The following is a 22,603-nucleotide window of genomic DNA, read 5'->3' on the forward strand; positions in this document are numbered from 1 at the left end:
GAAAATGTTCTACTTTAATTATTGATCTGATAGATCCAAGATGTGTATTACATTCCCAGTTGCACATTACAGTCAGGCTCGCACAGTAGCAAGGGACTGGTTTCAAGAGTCCTATCTTTATTGATGTGATTGTAATGAAGAATCTATCTAAAACAGCATGCTGTGCCTGCTTCTTCTCCCTCTGTTTTTCGTCTGATCCTATGCTTAAAGGTATTCTGTCAAAATGAAATTGGATAGTCATATAGGAAAGCTGTGGTAAAAGAAAGGGGTATGGAACTGACAGGATCGCTCTGCTAAAGGGGCATTGACCCATTGGACTAATTGCTTCAGTGCCATGACAATTCTTCGATTCTGTGCTGCAGTTCTATATTTGCATGAATATTATCTTGCACAGCTCGAGCAAAATACTGCCTGCAGCCAGGTGCAAGAAGTACTTAAGAATGCAACAAGCATATTCGTCTTTATTGCAAAGCGGTTGGAGTTCAGAGAGGGGAACAAAAAGTACTAAAATTTAGTTACAATTGCACAATTGGTGAGACCACCTTGGGAGAACAGTGATTTCAATCCCCTGATTAAGAAAGGACATGGTAAAATGTTTTGTTCACCGGGCTAATTCCTGGGATGAGAGAAATATCGTATCAAAAGAGGCTAAACAAATTCTGTCTGCATTCTTTGAAATTTAGAACAATGTGGGAAGGTCTTATTGAACCATGCAAGATCCTAAAGGGACATGACAAAATAATTGCTGAGATGTTTTCATGAGTGGGAGAGCCTCAGACAATGGGGCATAGTTACAAGCTAGTCATGTAAAACCAATAAGCATAGAAATTTCTTCTCACAGTAAGGAATTGATCCCAAGAATTCTCTACTCCAGATTAGTGGAGGCTAAATCATTTGAAGTGGAAGTAGTGCATTTTTAAAAGTTTAAGAGTTTTGTAAGCAACCCACAACACATTGCCGTGGTTCACCAGTGCCCTCTTGTAATTCTCCAAGCCTACCTTAGCCATCTGCTTCACTCACTTTATACTTATGACTGTGAGGGAAAGCAAAGCTCCAACGCCATATTTAAGTTTGTCAACAGCTTCACTGTCATTGGCCAAATCAAAGGTGCTGACGAATCAGCATATAGGAGGGAGACTGAAAATCTGGCTGGGTGGTGCCACAACAACAACCTCTTACTCAATGTCAGCAAGACCAAAGCATCATTATTGATTTCAGGAAGAGGAAACCGGAGGTCCATGCGCTAGTCCACATCAGGGGTTCAGAGGTGCAGGGGGTCAGCAACTTTAAGTTCCTCAAAGTCGTCATTTCAGAGGATCTATCCTGGGCCAAGCACACATGTGCAATTATGAAGAAAGCACAGCTGCACCTCTGCTTTCTAGAAATTTGCGAAGCTTCAGCATGTCTTCTAAAACTTTGACAAGCTTTTATAGATGTGTGGCGGTTACATCATGCCTGGTATGGAAACACCAATGTCTTTGTATGGAAAAGCCTACAAAAAGTAGTGGATATGGTCCAGTCCATCGTGGGTAAAGCCCTACCCACTATTGAGCACATCTATATGGAGCGCTATTGCAGGAAAGTCGTATCCATCATCAAGGACCCCACCATCCAGGCCATGTTCTCTCCTCGTTGTTGTCATCAGGAAGATGGTACAGGAGCCTCAAGGTCCATAATACCAGGTTCAGGAACAATTATTTACCCTCAACCACCAGGCTCTTGAACCAGGGAGGATAATTTCAAACAACTTCACTTGCCCTATCTCTGAAGTATTCCCAACACCTATCAATTCACTTTCAAGGATTTTTCATCTCATGTTCTCAATATTCATTACTTTTTCCTCTTCCTTTTTATATTTGCAGTTTTGTTTTTCTTTTACACATTGGTTGTTGTCCATCCTGTTGGGTGCAGTTCTACATTGATTCTACTGTGTTTCTTATAGTTACTGAGATTGCCTACAGGAAAATGAATCTTTAAGTTTACTTTGAGCTTTTTTATGGGAACTGGCACAGTGGAGGAGTGGGGTAGCCCAGCCATGTTCATACTGGACATTATTGATGGACCAGGTGGCTTACTCTTTTTCCTATATTTCTGGTGTTTTTGTATTCTAACTTTATAGAACCAATCTTAATTTTTTTTATTCTGAGTGTTTCAGAATGGGACAGCCCCTGTTCAGATGATTGAGTCGCCAAAAGTATTGGTGTCTCTCACTGTCCCTCATAGGTGTTTATTTTGCTTGTGATAGCCCAAAGACTAAACAAAGGTAAACTGAGGAAACCATCAAAGTTGAGGCTAAATCTGAATCTATCTATTCACAAATAACACACCTGTAATCTTATAAATATCAAATTGATTTCACTTATGCAGGAATTGCTGTCAATCAAACAATGTAGTCTTCTATTGTTATTGTTGATGCGTGTAGAATCTTAAGATTTGATCATCACATAATGTAGATCTCACTTAAGTAAGAAAATATTGCACTAGCACAATATCTGGTTTAGTTTAATTGGAACTAAAGAACTTCCAGTTAATACACATTTCAGTGCAGTGGAGATACTGTACTAAACTTCAATCCAGTACTTCAAAACATAACGTGCATTTAGACCATAACACATAGGAGCAGAATATGCCATTTAGCCCATTGAGTCTGCTCTGCCATTTAATCATGGCTGATCATTTTTTCTTCTGCTCAGCCCCACTCCCCGACCATCTCCCCGTAATCTTTTCATGATGCGTCCAATCAAGAACCTATCAATTTCTGCTTGGCCTAATGACCAAACAGCCTGTGGTACCCATTCCACAAATTCACCACCCTTTGGCTAAAGAAATTTCCCTGTATCTCTGTTTTAATTGAACACCCCTCTATCCCGAGGCTGTGCCCTCCTGTCTTAGACTTGCCCACCATGCGCAACATCCTTTCCACATCTATTCTGTATAGGCCTTTCAACGTTCAAAAGGTTTCTATGAGATTCCCCTCTCATCCTTCTAAATTCCAGCAAGTACAGACCCAGAGCCATTAAACATTCCTCAGATGATAACCCTTCCATTCCCCGGATCATCCTTGTGAACCTCCTGTGAAAGCTCTCCAATGCCAGATAACTGGTCTATAATTTCCTTTCTGCTGCCTTTCCCCGTTCTTAAAGAGTTGAGTGACATTTGCAATTTTCCGAACCTCTAGCACCATGCTGGAGTCCAGTGATTTTTGAAAGATCATTACTAATGCCTCCACATTCTCTACCGCTACCACTTTCAATACCCTAGGACTGGGTGACTTATGTACCCTCAAGTCTTTTTGAGCATCTTCTCCCTCGTAACAGTAATTGCACTCACATCTCTTTCCTCCCACCCTTCAACATCAGGCATACTGCTAGTGTCTTCCACTGTGAAGACTGATGCAAAATACTCATTTAGTTCATCTGCCATCTCCTTGTCCCCGGTTATTATTTCTCCAGCCTCATTTTCTAGTGGTCCATCCACTCTCATCTCTTTGTTTTTAGCATACTTGCAAAAGTTTTTACTCTCCACTTTGATGTTGCTTGCTAGCTTGCTTTCATATTTCATCTTTTCCTTCCTAATGATTGTTTTAGTTCCTCTCTGTAGGTTTTTAAAAAGCTTCCCAATCCTCTATCTTCCTGCGAAGTTTTGCTTTGCTGTATGCCCTTTCTTTTGCCTTTACATTAGCTTTGACTTCCCTTGTCAGCCATGGTTGTACTGTTTTGCCATTTGAGTATTTCTTTGTTTTTGCAATACATCGATCATGCACCTTCCTCATTTTTCTCAGAAACTCACCCTGCCAGCATCTCCTTCCACTTTACTTTGACCAACTCCTCTCTGATACCACTGTAATTTCCTTTATTCCACTGAAATACGGCTACGCCAGTCTTTACTTGCACCCTATCAAATTTCAATTTGAACTCAATCATATTGTGATCACTATGTCCGTAGGGTTCTTTTACCTGAAGCCCCCTAATCGCCTCCAGTTCATCACACAATACCTAATCCAGTATATCTGATCCCCTAGCAGGCTCAAAGACAAACTGCTCTAAAAAGCCATCTCATCGGCATTCAACAAACTCACTCTCTTGAGATCCATTTCCAACCTCATTTTCCCCAAAACAACCTGCATGTTATAATCTCCCATGACTACCATAACATTACTCCTTTGACACACCTTTTCTATTTAACTTTTTAATCTATTGTCCACATCCCAGCTACTGTTGGGAGACCCGTATATAACTGCCATCAGGGTCCTTTTACCCTTGCAGTTTCTTAATTCACCCCACAAGCTTTCAACATCTTCCAATCTGTTCCTCTGCCTATTGAGTCCCCTATCACTACTGCTCCCCTCTTCTCCCCATTTTCCTTCTGCACCACAGACCCATACTCAGTGCCAGTAACCTGGTCTCCATGGTATTCCTCTGGGAGGTCATCCCCCACAAGAGTATTCAAAATAGTGTACTTATTATTGAGGGGAATGGCCGCAGGGGAGCTCTGCTCTAACTGCCTATACACATTTCCATTTCTCCTGGCAGCCTTCTGCAATTTAGGAGTGATTACTTCCCTGTAACTCTGATCAATGATTTCCTCACTCTCCCATATAATCCGAAGGTCATCCAGCTGCTGCTCCAGATTCCTAACACAGTCTTCAAAGAGCTGCAGCTGGATACACCGCACACAGATATAGTTCCCTGGGTGACCCTGGGTCTCTGAGGTCTCCCACGTCCGGCATGAAGAGCAGACAGTGGCCATTTGCTACTCTGGGTACGGTAAGAGAGAAAAAACAGGAACCTCAACAGAAATTTACCCAGAGCCAACGCATCTTTCGAGCAGAAGCCTGACACTCCTACTCCCAACAGTGGCCGCCCGAACAATGGCCCTTATGTACTTCTATTTAGTTCGCTGTGTTTTGTTCCGGCCCTGAGTGGGTCGCTGGAATGAGACCAAACACCCACTAAGCTCTCCTTTTAAACAAGCGTCACAGACCTGCAAGAAACCTCCCCTCTGTGCTGTGTTCCTGCAGCTGATTAGGCCGCCAGAAATTCAGTGATCCTTTATTACGATTTTCAACATGTTTCCATTGCTCCAAGTTACTGTTCAGAACAGAAGCCCTAAAGATTCTGTCATCTTGGATATACAATGACTATAAAAAGTATTCACCTCCCTTGGAAGTTTCATGTTTTACTGTATTACAGCATTGAATGACAGTGGATTTAATTTGGATTTTTTGACACTGATCAACAGAGAAGATCCTTTTGTGTCAAAGTGAAAACAAATTTCTATAAATTGGTCTGAATTCATTCCAATTATTAAACATAAAGTAATTATTTGCATAATTACCAATCCCCCTTCAAGTCAATATCTAGTAGATGTACCTTTGGCAACAATTACAGCCTTGAGTCTGTGTGGGTAGGTCTTTATTTGCTTTACACATCTGGACACTGCAATTTTTCCCCCATTCTTCTTTGCAAAACTGCTCAAGCTTTGTCAGATTGCATGGGAATCGTGAGTGAACAGCCCTTTTCAAGTCCAGCCTCAAATTCCCAATTGGATTGAGGTCTGAACTCTGACTTGGCCACTCCAAGACATTAACTTTGTTGTTTTTAAGCCGTTCCTGTGTAGCTTTGTCTTTATGTTTGGAGTCATTGTCTTACTGGAAAACAAATCTTCCCCCAAGTTGCAGTTCTCTTGTACTCTGCAACAGGTTCTCCTCCAGGATTTCCCTGTATTTTGCTGCATTCATTTTACCCTCTACCTTCATAAGTCTATCACGGCCTGCTGCAGTGAAGCATCCCCACAGCATGATGCAGGCATCACCAGGATTATAGTAGAGATGGTGTGCTTTTAATGATATTTGCTCTGATGGCCAAAAAGCTCAATTTTGGTTTCATCAGACCATAGAATCTTCTTCCAGTTGACTTCAGAGCCTTCCCCATGTCTTCTGGCAAACTCTAGCCAAGATTTCATGTGAGCTTTTTCAACAGTGGCTTTCTCTTTGCCACTCTCTCATAGAGCTGCAACTAGTGAAGAACCCAGGTAACAGACATTGGATGTGCAGTCTCTCCCTTCTCAGCCACTGAAGCTTGTAACTCCTCCAGAGTTGTCATAGGTCTCATAGTGATTTCCCTTCCTAGTTCCCTTCTTGCACAGTCAGTCAGTTTTTGAGGACAGCCTGCTCTAGGCTGCTTCACAGCTGTGCCATATTCTTTCCATTTCTTGATGATTGACTTAACTGTACTCCAAGGGATATTCGGTGACTTGGAAATTTTCTTGTATCCATCTCCTGACTTGTGCTTTTCAATAACCTTTTTACGGAGTTGCTTGGAGTGTTCTTTTGTCTTCATGGTGGAGTTTTTGCCAGGATACTGACTCACCAGCAGTTGGACCTTCCAGATACAGTTGTATTTTTACTACAATCAAATCAAACACCTTGACTGCACACAGGTGATCTCCATTTAACTAATTATGTGACTTGCAAAACCAATTGGCTGCACCAGTGATGATTTGATGTATCATATTAAAGGGGGTGAATACTTTTGCTATCAATTATTTTGTGTTTTACATTTGTAATTAATTTAGATCACTTTGCAGAGATCAGTTTTCACATTGACACGGAAGAGTCTTTTTCTGTTGATCAGTGTTAATAAAAGCCAAATTAAATCCACTGATTTAAAGTTGTAAAACAATAAAATGTGAAAACTTCTAGGGAGGGAGGGTGAGTACTTTTTATAGGTACTGTATGAAACAAAACAGAATAAGTTATTTGTAGGGAAAAAGGTGTTGATAGTTCAATATTAGTGGCACTCCTGTTATTGCCTGTCATTTATTAGATCATTTTCACCTCAGTTTGATTCCTTATTTTTCCTTGGTTAAGTGCATTAAACACTTTAATATAAACATTGAGCAAATGTTGTTTCACTTCTAAAAATCATCTTTATTGATTTCAATAGAATTAAGCGTCAAGAGGAAAGAACTTTCGCACCTTCTTGATTTTAGCATAATGTATTTTACCAAAGGCATGAAAGACAAAAACAAGATGTAAATAAAAATCCTTCTATGCTCCTTTTAAATCTAGAGCAACAATTAAAACATGAGAAAATGAGACTGTACATTGGTAATATTTAGTCTTTCATGTGGCAATCACAGCGTTTGGATTTAACATTTATGTATGCACGTGCATGTTACAATAATTTTGCACAAATAACAGTGAGCTTCTTTCGTCTCTCAAACATTTTGACAGTAAATTATAGTCCAGTATATATCTATGATAAAGAAGAAAAATAATTATCTTCAGAAATGTGTTAATTTCTCAAAGGTAACATTTTCTCCCAGGACAAACACTGAAGGCAAGTTTTGCTGGTGACTGGGGGAAAGTACTGCCCTGTATGATATAATGTTACTGATCAGAGAGGCCCAAGAGCTGAATACATGATCATGGTGAGGGTAGCAGTAATATAATTGGTTACAATATCATTTGGCTATGAAGAGGGAAAATGATGGGTGGGTCACCTACATTTCCTTGCTATCCAGTGACCCATGCTGAGAAGTATGCAAGTTGGGTTAGGATGAAATCAGACTAAACTTTGATGTGGTAGCCAGAACGCAGTGTCTAGACTCAAACATTAAAAGTGGTCACTTGGGATAGCAATTGGAGGTCTGCCAGCACTTTTGGAATCGTGCTCCGGAATGTGTCAGCACTTTCTGGAAAGGAAAGAATAAAATGGGAACTGTGAAACAAAAACTCCACTCCTTCATTTATCACAATTACCCTTCTTGTTGCAGATGTAAATGAATGTGAAGGAAGCCACAGATGTCAGCATGGTTGTCAAAACATGCTTGGAGGTTACAGGTGCAGCTGTCCTCATGGCTACATTCAACACTATCAGTGGAATCAATGTGTTGGTAAGTAATAGCAGGAATGTTCATACTGGAAATCTGTACTTTAATTGTTTAACTGTTCAACATCAAACCCAGCAAAAGAACTCTTTCATTGAATTTAAAATAAAAAAACAAGATGCATCTGTTTCTGTAAATTAAAATAAATAATTTATTTAAAAATAAGGATGAAGCAGCATTCCTGATTTTCTTCTATACAATACTAAGCTTTGCAACCATAATTGATAAATACTTTGTTTTTTTATTTTATTTACCTTTTAGTCTAGTTTGCTAAATTTTAACTATATTAAATAAAAATTAGTTCAAATTAATATTCTTGCCTTAGTCCGTTTATGTATCTATGCTCATTACTGAGTATCAAGACACAAATGGGCCGAATAAAAAGTGCACTGTTCTGTTGTATTATCATTTTGTTTATGACAGTAGGTTTAGGCTACCAACTATGCTAGCAGCATTCCTACACGTGCAATATCATTATATAGGACACTCTTAAAAATTCCCATGTGTAGAAGCTGGCCATTTTCAATTATTGCAAATATCATGATTAAATAACTAAAATGTGATTATCTGCTCATTGAATATAATTTCCTGCCTCCTGCCAATTCTCTTGAAAATACTAACGACTGGTCATGTAATCAAAATGGCGAACGTTATTGAAAGTGGGTTAAATGTAAGCAGAGAGGCTGCAAGGAAATTCCTAATGGAACGAGTAGTATTCCTTATAGGGTCTTTGAATTAGTTTCATGCATCTGTTGAATATGATTTGGGTCTCTATATTCACATTTGTAAACCTCAAAGGAAAGCAGAAAATGATAGAAATACTCTGTAGTTTAGGCATCTGTAGAGAAAGAAACAGAGTTAACCTTTCAGGTCAATGACTCTTCATCAAGACTCATACTTTTTACTCATGAAGAATAATCAATATTTTCAGAAGAAAGCACAATAGGAAGGTGTAGAGTTTGATCTCCATCACACACCTAAACTATCAGCAATTCGACAGTGCTATCAGGCAACACGTACTCATCAATAATCTGCTCACTGATTGGGTTTCATAGCAACCACTCAGTTCCAGAATTCATCACAGTTTTGATATAAACATGGTCCAAAGAACTGAATTCTAGAGTTGGGTGAGTATGATTGTTCTCGATAATAAAGCAGCACTTGACAGAATCTGGCATCAAGGAACACTGGTAAAACTGAAATCAAAGGGCATCAGGGAGAAAACATTCAAATCGTTGGAATCAAATCTCAAATAAAGGTTCTGCTTGTCAGAAGTTAAATCATCCCAATCCTAAGGCATCACTGCAAGTTTTCTCAGGACAGTGATGACACCAGAACATCTGCAGATGCTTTTAATCAGTAACCTTCCTTCCATCAAAGATACCAGCATTCAACATGCCTGCACAAGGGGAATCTACCTATTTCTGACCTTCATTGGCATTACCATCACATGGGGTTTCACCGGAACAGAAATTTAACTGAACCACCCACATTTAAACTATAGGCACAAGAGCAGGTCAGAGACTGAGCAACTCACCTCCTGACACCTCACTATCATTCAACTAGCTACAAACACAAGATGAAAGTATGATGGAACACTCTCCACTTCCTAGCAATAATGTGAAAAGGCTTGGTACTCTAAAGCGGAGGGCAGCCAATTGCACTCAATCAGCAATCATAAACATTTATCCTTCCATCAGTGGTGCACATTTGCTGCAGTGTGAATTAAAAAAAAACAACTGCAGTTGCTTGCCAAAGCTTCTCCGACACCCATTCTCAAGCCCATGATCTCTGTCACCAAGAGGGAAAAGAGATCCAAGGCATGGGAACTTCATCATCTGCAGGTTCCTCTCTACGTTGCACACCATCCTAATTGGATATGTAACACTGTTCCTTTAGCATTGCCGGGTCCAGATCCTGGAACTCCCTGCTGAAGCACTGTGGAAGTACCATCGCTAGAAAAATTGCTGCAGTTCAAGCAGGCAGCTCACCACCACAGTCTCATCGATAATTAGGGATGGGGATACAGTAATGTATCATTATCATTCCGACCATGCATATGACATTGAACAAATTTGGCTTAAAATTTCCAAAGAGAAATAGCAGTTAATGTAGCCAACAAGCAGAAGACAGATACTTTGTTTGTTAGGGTAAACTCATCCAATAAGTTCTACCAACACATCAACCTGAAAATTGTCACAGTGTAGGTTTCTCGAAGTATAAAATGCTATAAACCAATAATAGTAACTTGTATTTTTATAGTGACTTTAACACAGAAGATCATTTTTGGGTTTTACTTTATTGTCGCCAAACAATTGATACTAGAGCATACAATCATCACAGTGACATTTGATTCTGCGCTTCGCGCTCCCTGGAGTACAAGTCGATAGTAAATATTAAAAATTTAAATTATAAATTATAAACAGAAAAAAGAAAAAGGAAAGTAAGGTGGTGTAAAAAAACCGAGAGGCAGTTCCAGATATTTGGAGGGTACAGCCCAGATCCAGGTCAGGATCTGTTCAGCATTCTTATCACAGTTCCATACCAGGTTGTGATGCACCCTAGAAGAATGCTTTTTATGGTGCATCTATAAAAATTAGTGAGGGTTTTAGGGGACAGGCCAAATTTCTTTAGCTTTCTCAGGAAGTAAAGGCGCTGGTGGACCTTCTTAGCAGTGAAATCTGCTTGGTTGGACCAAGTCAGGTCATTTGTGATATTGACCCTGAGGAACTTAAAGCTTTTGACCTGTTCCACTTGCGCACCACCGATGTAAATGGGGTCGTGCGGTCCGCTGCTCCTGAAGTCAACAACCAATTTTATAGGAACATATTGAGAAAACTGGCACTGAGCTGAAGAATTAAACTTTAGGACAGGTCAATATTTGAAACAGATAAGAACAGTTGTGAGGATACAAAATATGAGTGAGAAACCCAGAGCTGTGAGGTTGAAGGAAGTGGAGGATAGACATAAGACTAGAATCAGAACACAACACTCTCAGAGAAAGCCAAGGCTGGAGGATGTCATAGGGATGAGAACTCGAACCCCGAGTGAAAGTTCTTAAGTTAGTGACTGAAATTATTGTAGATCGGCAAAGAAGTCTGGGCAGGTGAGCAAGCATTGGTGTAAGTCAAATATGGATGGACAGACCTCAGTGCAATGGAGCCTGCAATCCATGAGAACACTGATAGAGAGTAATGAGAAAATTTGATTGATCATAGTATTGCAGCAGGTGACCCAGAAATTTTTTTTCTGTAGGTTAGGCTGGGACAACATAGTAAGCAAATTACGCTATAAGGCATTGTGTTTTTTTTCTAAATATCATTTTTCCTTCTTTTAGATGAGAATGAATGCTCCAACCCAGCTTTTTGTGGATCTGCAACCTGTTACAACACACTTGGGAGCTACAAATGTGCCTGCCCATCAGGCTACAATTTTGATGAATTTTCCAATACTTGTCATGATGTGAATGAATGCTCATCTTATAAGAATCCATGTTCATACGGCTGCTCAAACACAGAAGGAGGCTACCTCTGTGGCTGCCCACCTGGATACTATAGAGTGGGGCAAGGGTAAGATCACTGCTGCTTGAATTGATGTTTGATCTATAGTGAGTGGGAAATAAAGAAGATTAGGAAAACAGTATGAACTTGAAGATGTTCATTACTTGTTTGCCTCTGTCACATATGTTTTCTATAGGTCTATGTGTTCACCTGCACCTTTCCATAAATAATTTTACTTCTTTAATATCATTTTTCTCTCTGTCTGGGTATAGATAACAATTTCATTAATTTTCGTTCTTATTTTGATTTACAAATATTGCATTTGATGTGTGTTTTATTGACATTCTCCATGATGGTTTTTAATGTGCATTAATCATTTTGAAAATGTTGTTAGTTCCTCAGTTAAAATAATATACTTTTTTTTTTACACAGAATTAAATTGAATTTACAACACCAAAGTAGGTCTATCAGCCATATGCTAGAGATTATCTTAAACAAAATCCTCTTTTCCTCTCGTTAGTTCTTGGAACTTGATAGATAAATTATGCATCAAATCTCTTCTTAAATTTATTACAGAAATCTGTGCCTTGATCTCATATTCACTGTAAAGAAATACTTTTCTTTAAGCCTCATCCTCTAGATGCTATCTATATTTTCATTCTTGCAATTGGACATCATTGGTAAATCCAGCTTTTACTGTCCATTCCAAATTACCTTTGAGAAGGTCATAATAAACCACCTGTAGTGAATGGCTCGTAGCCCAGATGTGATCTAAAAGGTGCTGGTGGTCCCATGAGTCTCAGACTCTTATGGAAGAGGTTATGAGTTTGGATTTTTGAAAAACTTTGGTAGTTTATTCTTAGATAGTACATGGTAATCACAGGTTGAAGCATTCTTTACCATCAAAGCAAATACAGAGAATTTTTATCATATTCCATATTCATGCCTTGCATACAGATGGCACACAAGGTCGGGTTGTGTTCAAGTCATTTAGTGTTACTGCTCCTCTGGTCACTCAAATTAACCCAAGCTTTCAGCAAGACCTATTCTGCATGAGTAGTGCAGACTATGGATGAAGATTGCTTCATTATGCAAGAAGTTGTTAATAGAATTAGACATATGGAATCACCAGACAATACTCCCACTTTTAATCTAATAATGGTGGAAGGGATTATCAACTGGCTTACCATATCTAGTAATCAGTAAATTTGTATTCCTCATTTTCTTTATTCTGTTAACACGTATAGTTTATGGTCTTGCATGAAAAAATTCGCCCTTTTACTTCTACCAAAATAAGCCACCATACAATTTTACTATACTAAATTTAATTTTCTTTACATTAACCAGTTCTGTAAGCTTATTGCTCTTTGGCGCTGTCTTCCACATTATTAGCAACAGGTAATATTCGCTTTTCTTGCATTCATATTGTAAATCAAATTACTCACACTCTGAGGACCCCTAATATTTTGAATTTAATCACATGACATAAGCAAAACACCTGAATAGAAACATGTTGATGTAGTTTTAAAATAAACAGCGTTATGCTTTCATATGGAGTATAATTTAGTAGATACTTGCCAGATGGACACAGAAATGTACTGTTCATTCTATACCCAAGAAAAGTTAGTTTCCAAAGTCACATATATCTTTCTGCGTCTAAGAGATTTCGCATAGATTTGCCAAGCTTAAATAATAATTCCACTCAGCTCACCACATTCCATTTCTTCTCTAGCTGCACAGTTTGGTCCAAAGTCCAGTAATGATCCAAAGATAGAAGCCAGTGCTTTTTATTGACATGAGCACAGAGATTGCAATAGAAGTTTGGGCGTCACTGTCGAGACCAGCACTTATGGCCCTTTACTAATTGTGCTTGAGCTCAAATGTCAGAGGCTGAAATTATGAAATGAATTAACCAATCAGCCAATATTTGTAAATGTGCTTTATTTATTTTAGTAACACATTAAGACTGTTCCACTAGATCCCAGTGATGGAATCTTACACAATTAGCAGCAACTCAGAAATGGGTTTCTTACTATCATTATAACAGTGAAACTAGGCTGATAACAGGGGACTCCACTCAACAATGTAATGGCAACTTCTTCAAAGGATAGCTACAAGCAGAGCCAATCTTATAAGAAAGTGCAAGTATTTAAAACAGAAATAAGATATAAAATATGATATAAAAATAATTCAAGGTTGTTCTAAATGATAATATATAAAATGGTGTTTTATTTTTAATTACTGCCATTTATTTTAAATTCTAACTCCTTTTTTCATTGTTCTACAGGCATTGTGTGTCTGGTATGGGATTTAATAAAGGTCAGTACCTGCCTTTTGATGGTGAGCCTGATGATGAAAATCTTTTATCTCATGAAACTTGCTATGAATGTAAAATCAATGGCTACTCCAAAACTGGTGGCAGAAAAAGAAGGAGCGTCAATGATACCCTATCTAAACAGGTACTGTCTCCTTAATAATTCTCTAAATCAAAATAATAGGTTATATTTCTTTGCTTCAGTGTTTAATTCTGCAGTACATCTGTACTCTCATAATGTGTATATATATATATATATATATATATAGAAAAATTGTGGAAAAGGCAGGTAATATGCAACCAACAATTAAATCTTATCAATAAATAAACAACATAGCAATTTGTTTCACAACAATATGATGTATACATTTCACTGTATGTTTCATGTTTGAAATATGAAATATGAAAGATAATATGTGCACACTGAATGCCTCTTTTCATTAATCATATATTTATGTGTTTTGTATAGTCAATAATTGGTACAAAGTAAAATACTGCAGAGGGATCTGACTTTGTGGAAGTTAGAACCTCCATTGTAATAAGGAAATTAGTGTAATTTTAATGCATATGTTTTATTTAAAGATCAGTTTTCTTTCTTAGCATAAACATGGCATTTTATTTAGAAGATATAAGGTTAATTAAGTATCCTGACATAATTCATTGATCTGAAACATGAACTCTCCTCCCTCTGTGGTCTTGCCTGACCTGCTGAGTCTTTCCAGCATTTATTTAAGATTTCCTTTACCAGCAGTTTTTTTTTTTGCTTTTTGAGTAAGGATTGTATAGACTACTTTTGCAGCCTATTTTGAGATCTCTCAATGGTGGAAAAGGAGGATCCTGTGTACATACATCTGCTGATGCCTCTGGACACATCTTCAGTGATGTTCCTGGAATCATCGGGTGTTTCAGGTCTTTCAACCTCATACACCCTCCTCCAGGTGACCCAGCCGGGGCTGATCAGACCCCAGCTTGTGTCCAGATGGCTAGCTACTTATGACTCTATGGCTCCCCTCTTTTGAGCCACATCCTAAATATTATGCAAGACTTAATTATTGATTTTTACTGGTAATTAATTCATACTTTCCTATATAATTTGATTGTAGGATGAACAGATTAGTTTGGCTAGTCTGGATATGGACATCCCAATCAAAATGAACCTAAGTATCTCTGAACTGAACTACAAGAAGCACATTTTGGACCTTGTCCCAGCCATTGAACCACTCAACAACCATGTCCGATATGTTATCTCATACGGAAATGATAACAGTTATTTCCGCATCCACCAGACCGATGGATTAAGCTATCTGCACACGACTAAGAAGAAGCCTCTGAAAGGTGTTTACACACTGGAAATTACCAGTATTCCTCTGTATAAGAAAAAAGAATTGCAGAAACTGGAAGATAAAAATGACAATGACTACCTCCTTGGTGAGCTGGGAGATGCTCTCAAAATGAGACTACTGATCCAGCTTCATTAAACATGCTGAGACTTGCATTATTTCTATTGAGAATTATTATCACAAATGTGTCTGCTTTCAAAAAGCTTTATGTCAACAGCTTTGATTCTCCACTACGAACGTCTTCATATTCTGGCCTAGACTGCATGACCGATTTTTTTTTTGTGTATGTGTAAATGGGTTTTACACGCTGCAGTGTTAACAATACTTGCATATAACCTCAGTCATGGTTACTGTATATTTAATATCACCTCATTTGTCTCAGTCTATGAGCTCATACTTTACATGAGAGTCTGTGAGAGAAAATTGTAAATGGCTTCTAATAACTTAGACAAATAGCAACATAATGAGCCATTTCTCTAGATTGCAGATAATATTATGTAACTGTTCATATTATATTAATATCAGTAAGCAATGCTAAGTCAGACTGTACTGTATACCAAAGGGCATTCTCAGAGGACCAATTCATTCACAGCGTTCCTTCCCCATCAACTGGTGCAATATATGATAAGTAACTGGTACCAGACCCCAGAACAAAAAGGGTTATTTTACATCACTTTCTAGAAGTTTATAGAATGCAGTAAACCTATGTTTTCATGATGTTTGTACAGAAAACTGGTGCTAATATTTTTTATTCAATCAGGGTCAGCGTACTGTACAACCAAAAGTAAGGTCTTGTCAGTAAGTAACTGGCATTGGAAGTTTGTTTCAGAACATCATGATCCCTGCAGCATTTTACTGTATGTTTTATGTCTTCAAATGCATTTTATGTACAAAAGATAATTGTGCACATTGAATGCCTGATCATTGCTGACTAGAAGATTGTAAAGTCTTCTTTTTATTACTGTACAAATGTGTTCTATATCAGGGGTATATTGGTCAACAATTGAGATGTGGAAAAATACGTAAAAAATATTTGACTTTGTAAAAGTTAGTACCTCCCTGCTTCTAATAGCAAGGAAATGAGCCTAATTTTAATACATATCTGTTTTGTCTAAAAATCTATTTTCCGTCCGCATTGAGGTTTTCTTAGCAGAAATATGCCATTTTAAAGGACAAAGATTTGTATAAAATTCTAAAAAAAATGAAAAATGAACATTTTGTTATGGGGGTGCTTAATTCTGTAGATTCAACTGTGTCAATATGCCAACAACTTTTCTTCCAATAAAGCTTATTATTTTGGGATATATTGATTTTTAAATAACTGAATGTGTTACTTCTGAGCATATGTAGGTTAAACTTAAGAGCAATCAGTACTTGCTCACAGAGTATATCAAATAATAAATGTGGCATGTGCAAATAAAGCTTTATTTTTTGACCTTATGCACCCAAAAAAAGTCCCTCCCCTCATCAATGAGTTAGTGTGCCCCACCTCTTTACCATCACACCACCACCAGTTCTGGTACTTTAAAAGTTAATTCCAGTGAGCATTTTATTTTTTTTTAATCAGTAAATCTACCATATCCCAGACAGGAAAATATTAATATTTTCATGTGTAAAAATTCAAGTTTGTGGATTCAAGTACTCAAACTTGTTTTTTTTTTGTTAGCAGAACTTTCACACATTTTTCATTGATACCATGGGTTATTATGTAGTGGAGCAATAAGATTGACTTTTATTATTAAATATGATCATTTGGTTTTAAACTTTCCACTTACTATCTATTAAATACATTTTGTTTTCAAATGGCACTGTACTGTGGTAGGCATAAAAAATTCTCAAGTGCCAACTCAAATTAGTGAGAATGCAGCCCAATTGTAGGAAGACTCTTCCGGATTCAAAGCTGACAAAGCTCAATTTAGCTCCATGCCAAGGAAAGCTGGGCGGCTTGTTATTAAACAAGCCAAACTGTTGTCACCAAACTGGACACAACTTGGTAGTAGATACATTTGACAAATTATATTTCACATGTGTTTCAACAACAGCATGTGTAATGGATAAAACTGCCATATGCAATTTCTTCCTGCATCAGCCATAACTTGGCCCGAGTTATGGTAGGAGCTGTAGGAACTCAGCAGGTCAAGCAGCATCGATAGAGGGAAGTGGCCAGTGGACATTTTAGCCTGAGACCCTCCATCTGAGCTGGAAAGAAGGCTGGGAGATAGGTAATATAACAAGGTGGAGGGAAAGTGTGGAGCAAGAGCTGACAGGTTATAGGTGCATCCAAGTGAGAAGCATGGAAGAAAATGAAGGGGTGGGAGAGTGGGCATGATCTAAGTCATTGAGAGGTGATGGGGGAAAGTGCCAAATATTGAAGATGGAATCTGATAGGAGAGGGTGTGGAGCATGGAATACAGGGAGGGATTGGGAAGGAGAACCAGTGAGACAACTGCATAAGTGATAGATGGACAAGGAAGGAAAAGAGATAGAGTGAAAGGGCCAATTTGATCAGGAGGAGAGAGAACAAAGGGAAAGAAGGGAGTGGTTATCGGAAGTTTGAGAATTTGATATCATCCCGTCTGGTTGGAAAATGCCCATATTGGTCACTGTTCCATTAACCTGCGTTTAGCCTCAACCTGGCCATCGACTGACTTACTGGTGTGGGAATGAGAAGTGGAATCAAAATGGCTGGCCACAGGGAGATCCTGGCTGGCATGGTGGATGGAGTGAAGGTACTTGGCAAAACAGTCCTCTGACCTGAAAAACATCTCACCAATGTAGAGGTAGCTGAACTTACTGCAATAAATTAGCCAGAGAAAGTGGCTCACCTGAGGACTGGGAGAAATTCAGAGTTCAGCAGAGGAGGACAAACGGCTTAATTAGGAAGGGGAAGAAAGATTATGAGAGAAAACTGGCAGGGAACATAAAAACTGACTGTAAAAGCTTTTAAATGTATGTAAAAAGGAAAAGACTAGTAAAGACAAATGTAGGTCCCCTACAGACAGAAACAGTTGAATTGATTATGGGGAGCAAGGACATGGCAGACCAATTGAATAATTACTTTGGTTCTGTCTTCACTAAGGAGGACATAAATAATCTTGCAGAAATAGTAGGGGACAGAGGGTCCAGTGAGATGGAGGAACTGAGCAAAATACTTGTTAGTAGGGAAGTGGTGTTAGGTAAATTGAAGGGATTGAAGGCAGATAAGTCCCCAGGGCCAGATGGTCTGCATCCTAGAGTGCTTAAGGAAGTAGCCCAAGAAATAGTGGATGCATTAGTGATAATTTTTCAAAACTCGTTAGATTCTGGACTAGTTCCTGAGGATTGGAGGGTGGCTAATGTAACCCCACTTTTTAAAAAAGGAGGGAGAGAGAAACCGGGGAATTATAGACCGGTCAGCCTAATGTCGGTGGTGGGGAAACTGCTGGAGTCAGTTATCAAAGATGTGATAACAGCACATTTGGAAAGCGGTGAAATCATCGGACAAAGTCAACATGGATTTGTGAAAGGAAAATCATGTCTGACGAATCTCATAGAATTTTTTGAGGATGTAACTAGTAGAGTGGATAGGGGAGAACCAGTGGATGTGGTATATTTGGATTTTCAAAAGGCTTTTGACAAGGTCCCACACAGGAGATTAGTGTGCAAACTTAAAGCACATGGTATTGGGGTAAGGTATTGATGTGGATGGAGAATTGGTTAGCAGACAGGAAGCAAAGAGTGGGAATAAACGGGACCTTTTCAGAATGGCAGGCGGTGACTAGTGGGGTACCGCAAGGCTCAGTGCTGGGACCCCAGTTGTTTACAATATATATTAATGACTTGGATGAGGGAATTAAATGCAGCATCTCCAAGTTTGCGGATGACACGAAGCTGGGTGGCAGTGTTAGCTGTGAGGAGGATGCTAAGAGGATGCAGAGTGACTTGGATAGGTTGGGTGAGTGGGCAAATTCATGGCAGATGCAATTTAATGTGGATAAATGTGAAGTTATCCACTTTGGTAGCAAACATAGGAAAACAGATTATTATCTGAATGGTGGCCGATTAGGAAAAGGGGAGGTGCAACGAGACCTGGGTGTCATGAGACACCAGTCATTGAAAGTGGGCATGCAGGTACAGCAGGTGGTGAAAAAGGCAAATGGTATGCTGGCATTTATAGCGAGAGTATTTGAGTACAGGAGTAGGGAGGTACTACTGCAGTTGTACAAGGCCTTGGTGAGACCACACCTGGAGTATTGTGTGCAGTTTTGGTCCCCTAATCTGAGGAAAGACATCCTTGCCATAGAGGGAGTACAAAGAAGGTTCACCAGATTGATTCCTGGGATGGCAGGACTTTCATATGAAGAGAGACTGGATGAACTGGGCTTGTACTCGTTGGAATTTAGAAGATTGAGGGGGGATCTGATTGAAACGTATAAAATCCTAAAGGGATTGGACAGGCTAGATGCAGGAAGATTGTTCCCGATGTTGGGGAAGTCCAGAACGAGGGGTCACAGTTTGAGGATAAAGGGGAAGCCTTTTAGGACCGAGATTAGGAAAAACTTCTTCACTCAGAGAGTGGTGAATCTGTGGAATTCTCTGCCACAGGAAGCAGTTGAGGCCAGTACATTGGCTATATTTAAGAGGGAGATAGATATGGCCCTTGTGGCTACGGGGATCAGGGGGTATGGAGGGAAGGCTGGGGCGGTGTTCTGAGTTGGATGATCAGCCATGATCATAATAAATGGCGGTGCAGGCTCGAAGGGCCGAATGGCCTACTCCTGCACCTATTTTCTATGTTTCTAAATAATACTCTGAGATTTGCACGTGCAAAAAAGCCTCACTGGGAAGGGCCATTTAGGGTCCTGAGTGGTGGTGAGGGAAGATGTATAGGGCAGATGTACCATTTTTCATAGTTACACGGACATGCAGATAATGACAAGAAACAAGTGCACGAGAGAGAAATCCCTGCGGAGAGCAGAGGATAGGGGAGTGGAGGAGAAGGGAAGATGAGCCTGGTGGAGGAATCCCATTGAAGATGGTGGAAGCTGCAAAGAATAATGTGGTAGATGCATAGTGTGGTTTGTGAGGACTGGCAACTCTGTTGTGCTTTGGAATAATGGAATGAAGGCAGAAATGCAGGTGAGGGCTCCATCAATATCAAAGGGGAGAGCACTGTTTTCCGACAAAGGAACACATCTCATATATTCTGGAGTGGAAGGCATTATCACAAGAACAAATGTGGTAGTGATAGAGGAACTGGAAAAAGGGAATTGCATCCTTGCAAGTTACAGGGTGAAAGAGCTGTAGTAAAGATAGCTGTGTGAGTTGGTAGGTTTGTAGAGAATGTCAATGGGTAACCTGTGTACTGAGAATATAGAATAATACATCACAGTACAGGCCCTTCGGCCCACAATGTTGTGCCGACCCTCAAACCCTGCCTCCCATATAAGCCCCCACCTTAGATTCCTCCATATATCAGTCTAGTAGTCTCTTAAACTTCACTAGTGTATCTGTCTCCACCACTGACTCAGGCAGTGCATTCCACGCACCAACCACTCTCTGAGTGAAAAACCTTCCTCTAATATCCCCCTTGAACTTCCCACTCCTTACCTTAAAGCCATGTCCTCTTGTATTGAGCAGTGGTGCCCTGGGGAAGAAACGCTGGCTATCCACTCTATCTATTCCTCTTATTATCTTGTACACCTCTATCATGTCTCCTCTCATCCTCCTCTCCAAAGAGTAAAGCCCTAGCTCCCTTAATCTCTGATCATAATGCATACTTTCTAAACCAGGCAACATCCTGGTAAATCTCCTCTGTACCCTTTCCAATGCTTCCACATCCTTCCGATAGTGAGGTAACCAGAACTGGACACAATACTCCAAGTGTGGCCTAACCAGAGTTTTATAGAACTGCATCATTACATCGCGACTCTTAAACTCTATCCCTCGACTTATGAAAGCTAACACCCCATAAGCTTTCTTAACTACCCTATCCACCTGTGAGGAAACTTTCAGGGATCTGTGGACATGTACCCCCAGATCCCTCTGCTCCTCCACACTACCAAGTATCCTGCCATTTACTTTGTACTCTGCCTTGGACTTTGTCCTTCCAAAGTGTACCACCTCACACTTCTCCGGGTTGAACTCCATCTGCCACTTCTCAGCCCACTTCTACATCCTATCAATGTCTCTCTGCAATCTTTGACAATCCTCTACACTATCTACAACACCTTTGTGTCGTCTGCAAACTTGCCAACCCACCCTTCTACCCCCACATCCAGGTCGTTAATAAAAATCACGAAAAGTAGAGGTCCCAGAACAGATCCTTGTGGGACACCACTAGTCACAATCCTCCAATCTGAATGTACTCCCTCCACCACCACCCTCTGCCTTCTGCAGGCAAGCCAATTCTGAATCCACCTGGCCAAACTTCCCTGGATCCCATGCCTTCTAACTTTCTGAATAAGCCTACCGTGTGGAACCTTGTCAAATGCCTTACTAAAATCCATATGGATCACATCCACTGCACTACCCTCATCTATATGCCTGGTCATCTCCTCAAAGAACTCTATCAGGCTTGTTAGACACGATCTGCCCTTCACAAAGCCATGCTGACTGTCCCTGATCAGACCATGATTCTCTAAATGCCTATAGATCCTATCTCTAAGAATCTTTTCCAACAACTTTCCCACTACAGACGTAAGGCTCACTGGTCTGTAATTACCCGGACTATCCCTACATTCGCCTCCCTCCAATCCTCCGGTACCATTCCCGTGGACAACGAGGACATAAAGATCCTAGCCAGAGGCTCAGCAATCTCTTCTCTCGCCTCGTGGAGCAGCCTGGGGAATATTCCGTCAGGCCCCGGGGACTTATCTGTCCTAATGTATTTTAAGAACTCCAACACCTCCTCTCCCTTAATATCAACATGCTCCAGAACATCAACCTCACTCATATTGTCCTCACCATCATCAAGTTCCCTCTCATTGGTGAATACCGAAGAGAAGTATTCATTGAGGACCTCGCTCACTTCCACAGCCTCCAGGCACATCTTCCCACCTTTATCTCTAATCGGTCCTACCTTCACTCCCGTCATCCTTTTTTTCTTCACATAATTGAAGAATGAGACAAAGTGATCAGGAAAGTGGAGAGAGATGTCTGAGATGGACCAAGTGAACTTGAGTTTGGGTTAGAAGTTGGTGGTGATGTTGATAAAAGTGAAATGCTCTGCATAGGTGCAGGAAGTAGCAACAATGTAGCTGTAAAAGAGTTGTGGAGTATTACCGCTGTAGGTTTGGAACATGAATTATTCTACGTGGTCAACAAAAAGGCAGGTATAGCTGGGTCCATTGCAAGTATCCATGGTTACATCATTGGTCTGAAGGAAGTGCGGGGAGCTGAAAGAAAAGTCATTAAGGGTGAGTACTAGTTGTGAAAGACAGACGAGGGTGGTGGTGGATGTTGGGTCTGTTATCAACAAAGAAGTGGAAAGCCTTGATGGAGATAGAAGTGTAGAAGTGAAAATGAAGTGGTCAGGGCAAGGGAACTGAAAGTTGTTGAAATGATGGGAGAGCATT

At 39.8% G+C, this 22,603-nt stretch overlaps 1 protein-coding gene across 1 annotated transcript in view; it reads left to right on the plus strand.

The window, feature by feature from the left end:
• Positions 1-16,405, plus strand: part of fbn2a (fibrillin 2a) — a 338,906-nt gene extending 322,501 nt beyond the window's left edge. The window contains exons 62-65 of the mRNA XM_072281722.1: positions 7,780-7,899; positions 11,231-11,462; positions 13,681-13,852; positions 14,811-16,405. Of these exons, the coding sequence (XP_072137823.1) occupies positions 7,780-7,899; positions 11,231-11,462; positions 13,681-13,852; positions 14,811-15,185 (899 nt within the window). The 3' untranslated portion in view covers positions 15,186-16,405. The remainder of the gene's footprint in view (positions 1-7,779; positions 7,900-11,230; positions 11,463-13,680; positions 13,853-14,810) is intronic.
• The last annotated feature ends 6,198 nt before the right edge of the window (positions 16,406-22,603 follow it).

The sequence above is a fragment of the Mobula birostris genome, chromosome 17 (assembly GCF_030028105.1).
Source record: "Mobula birostris isolate sMobBir1 chromosome 17, sMobBir1.hap1, whole genome shotgun sequence".
In the NCBI taxonomy this organism is placed as follows: Eukaryota; Metazoa; Chordata; class Chondrichthyes; order Myliobatiformes; family Myliobatidae; genus Mobula; species Mobula birostris.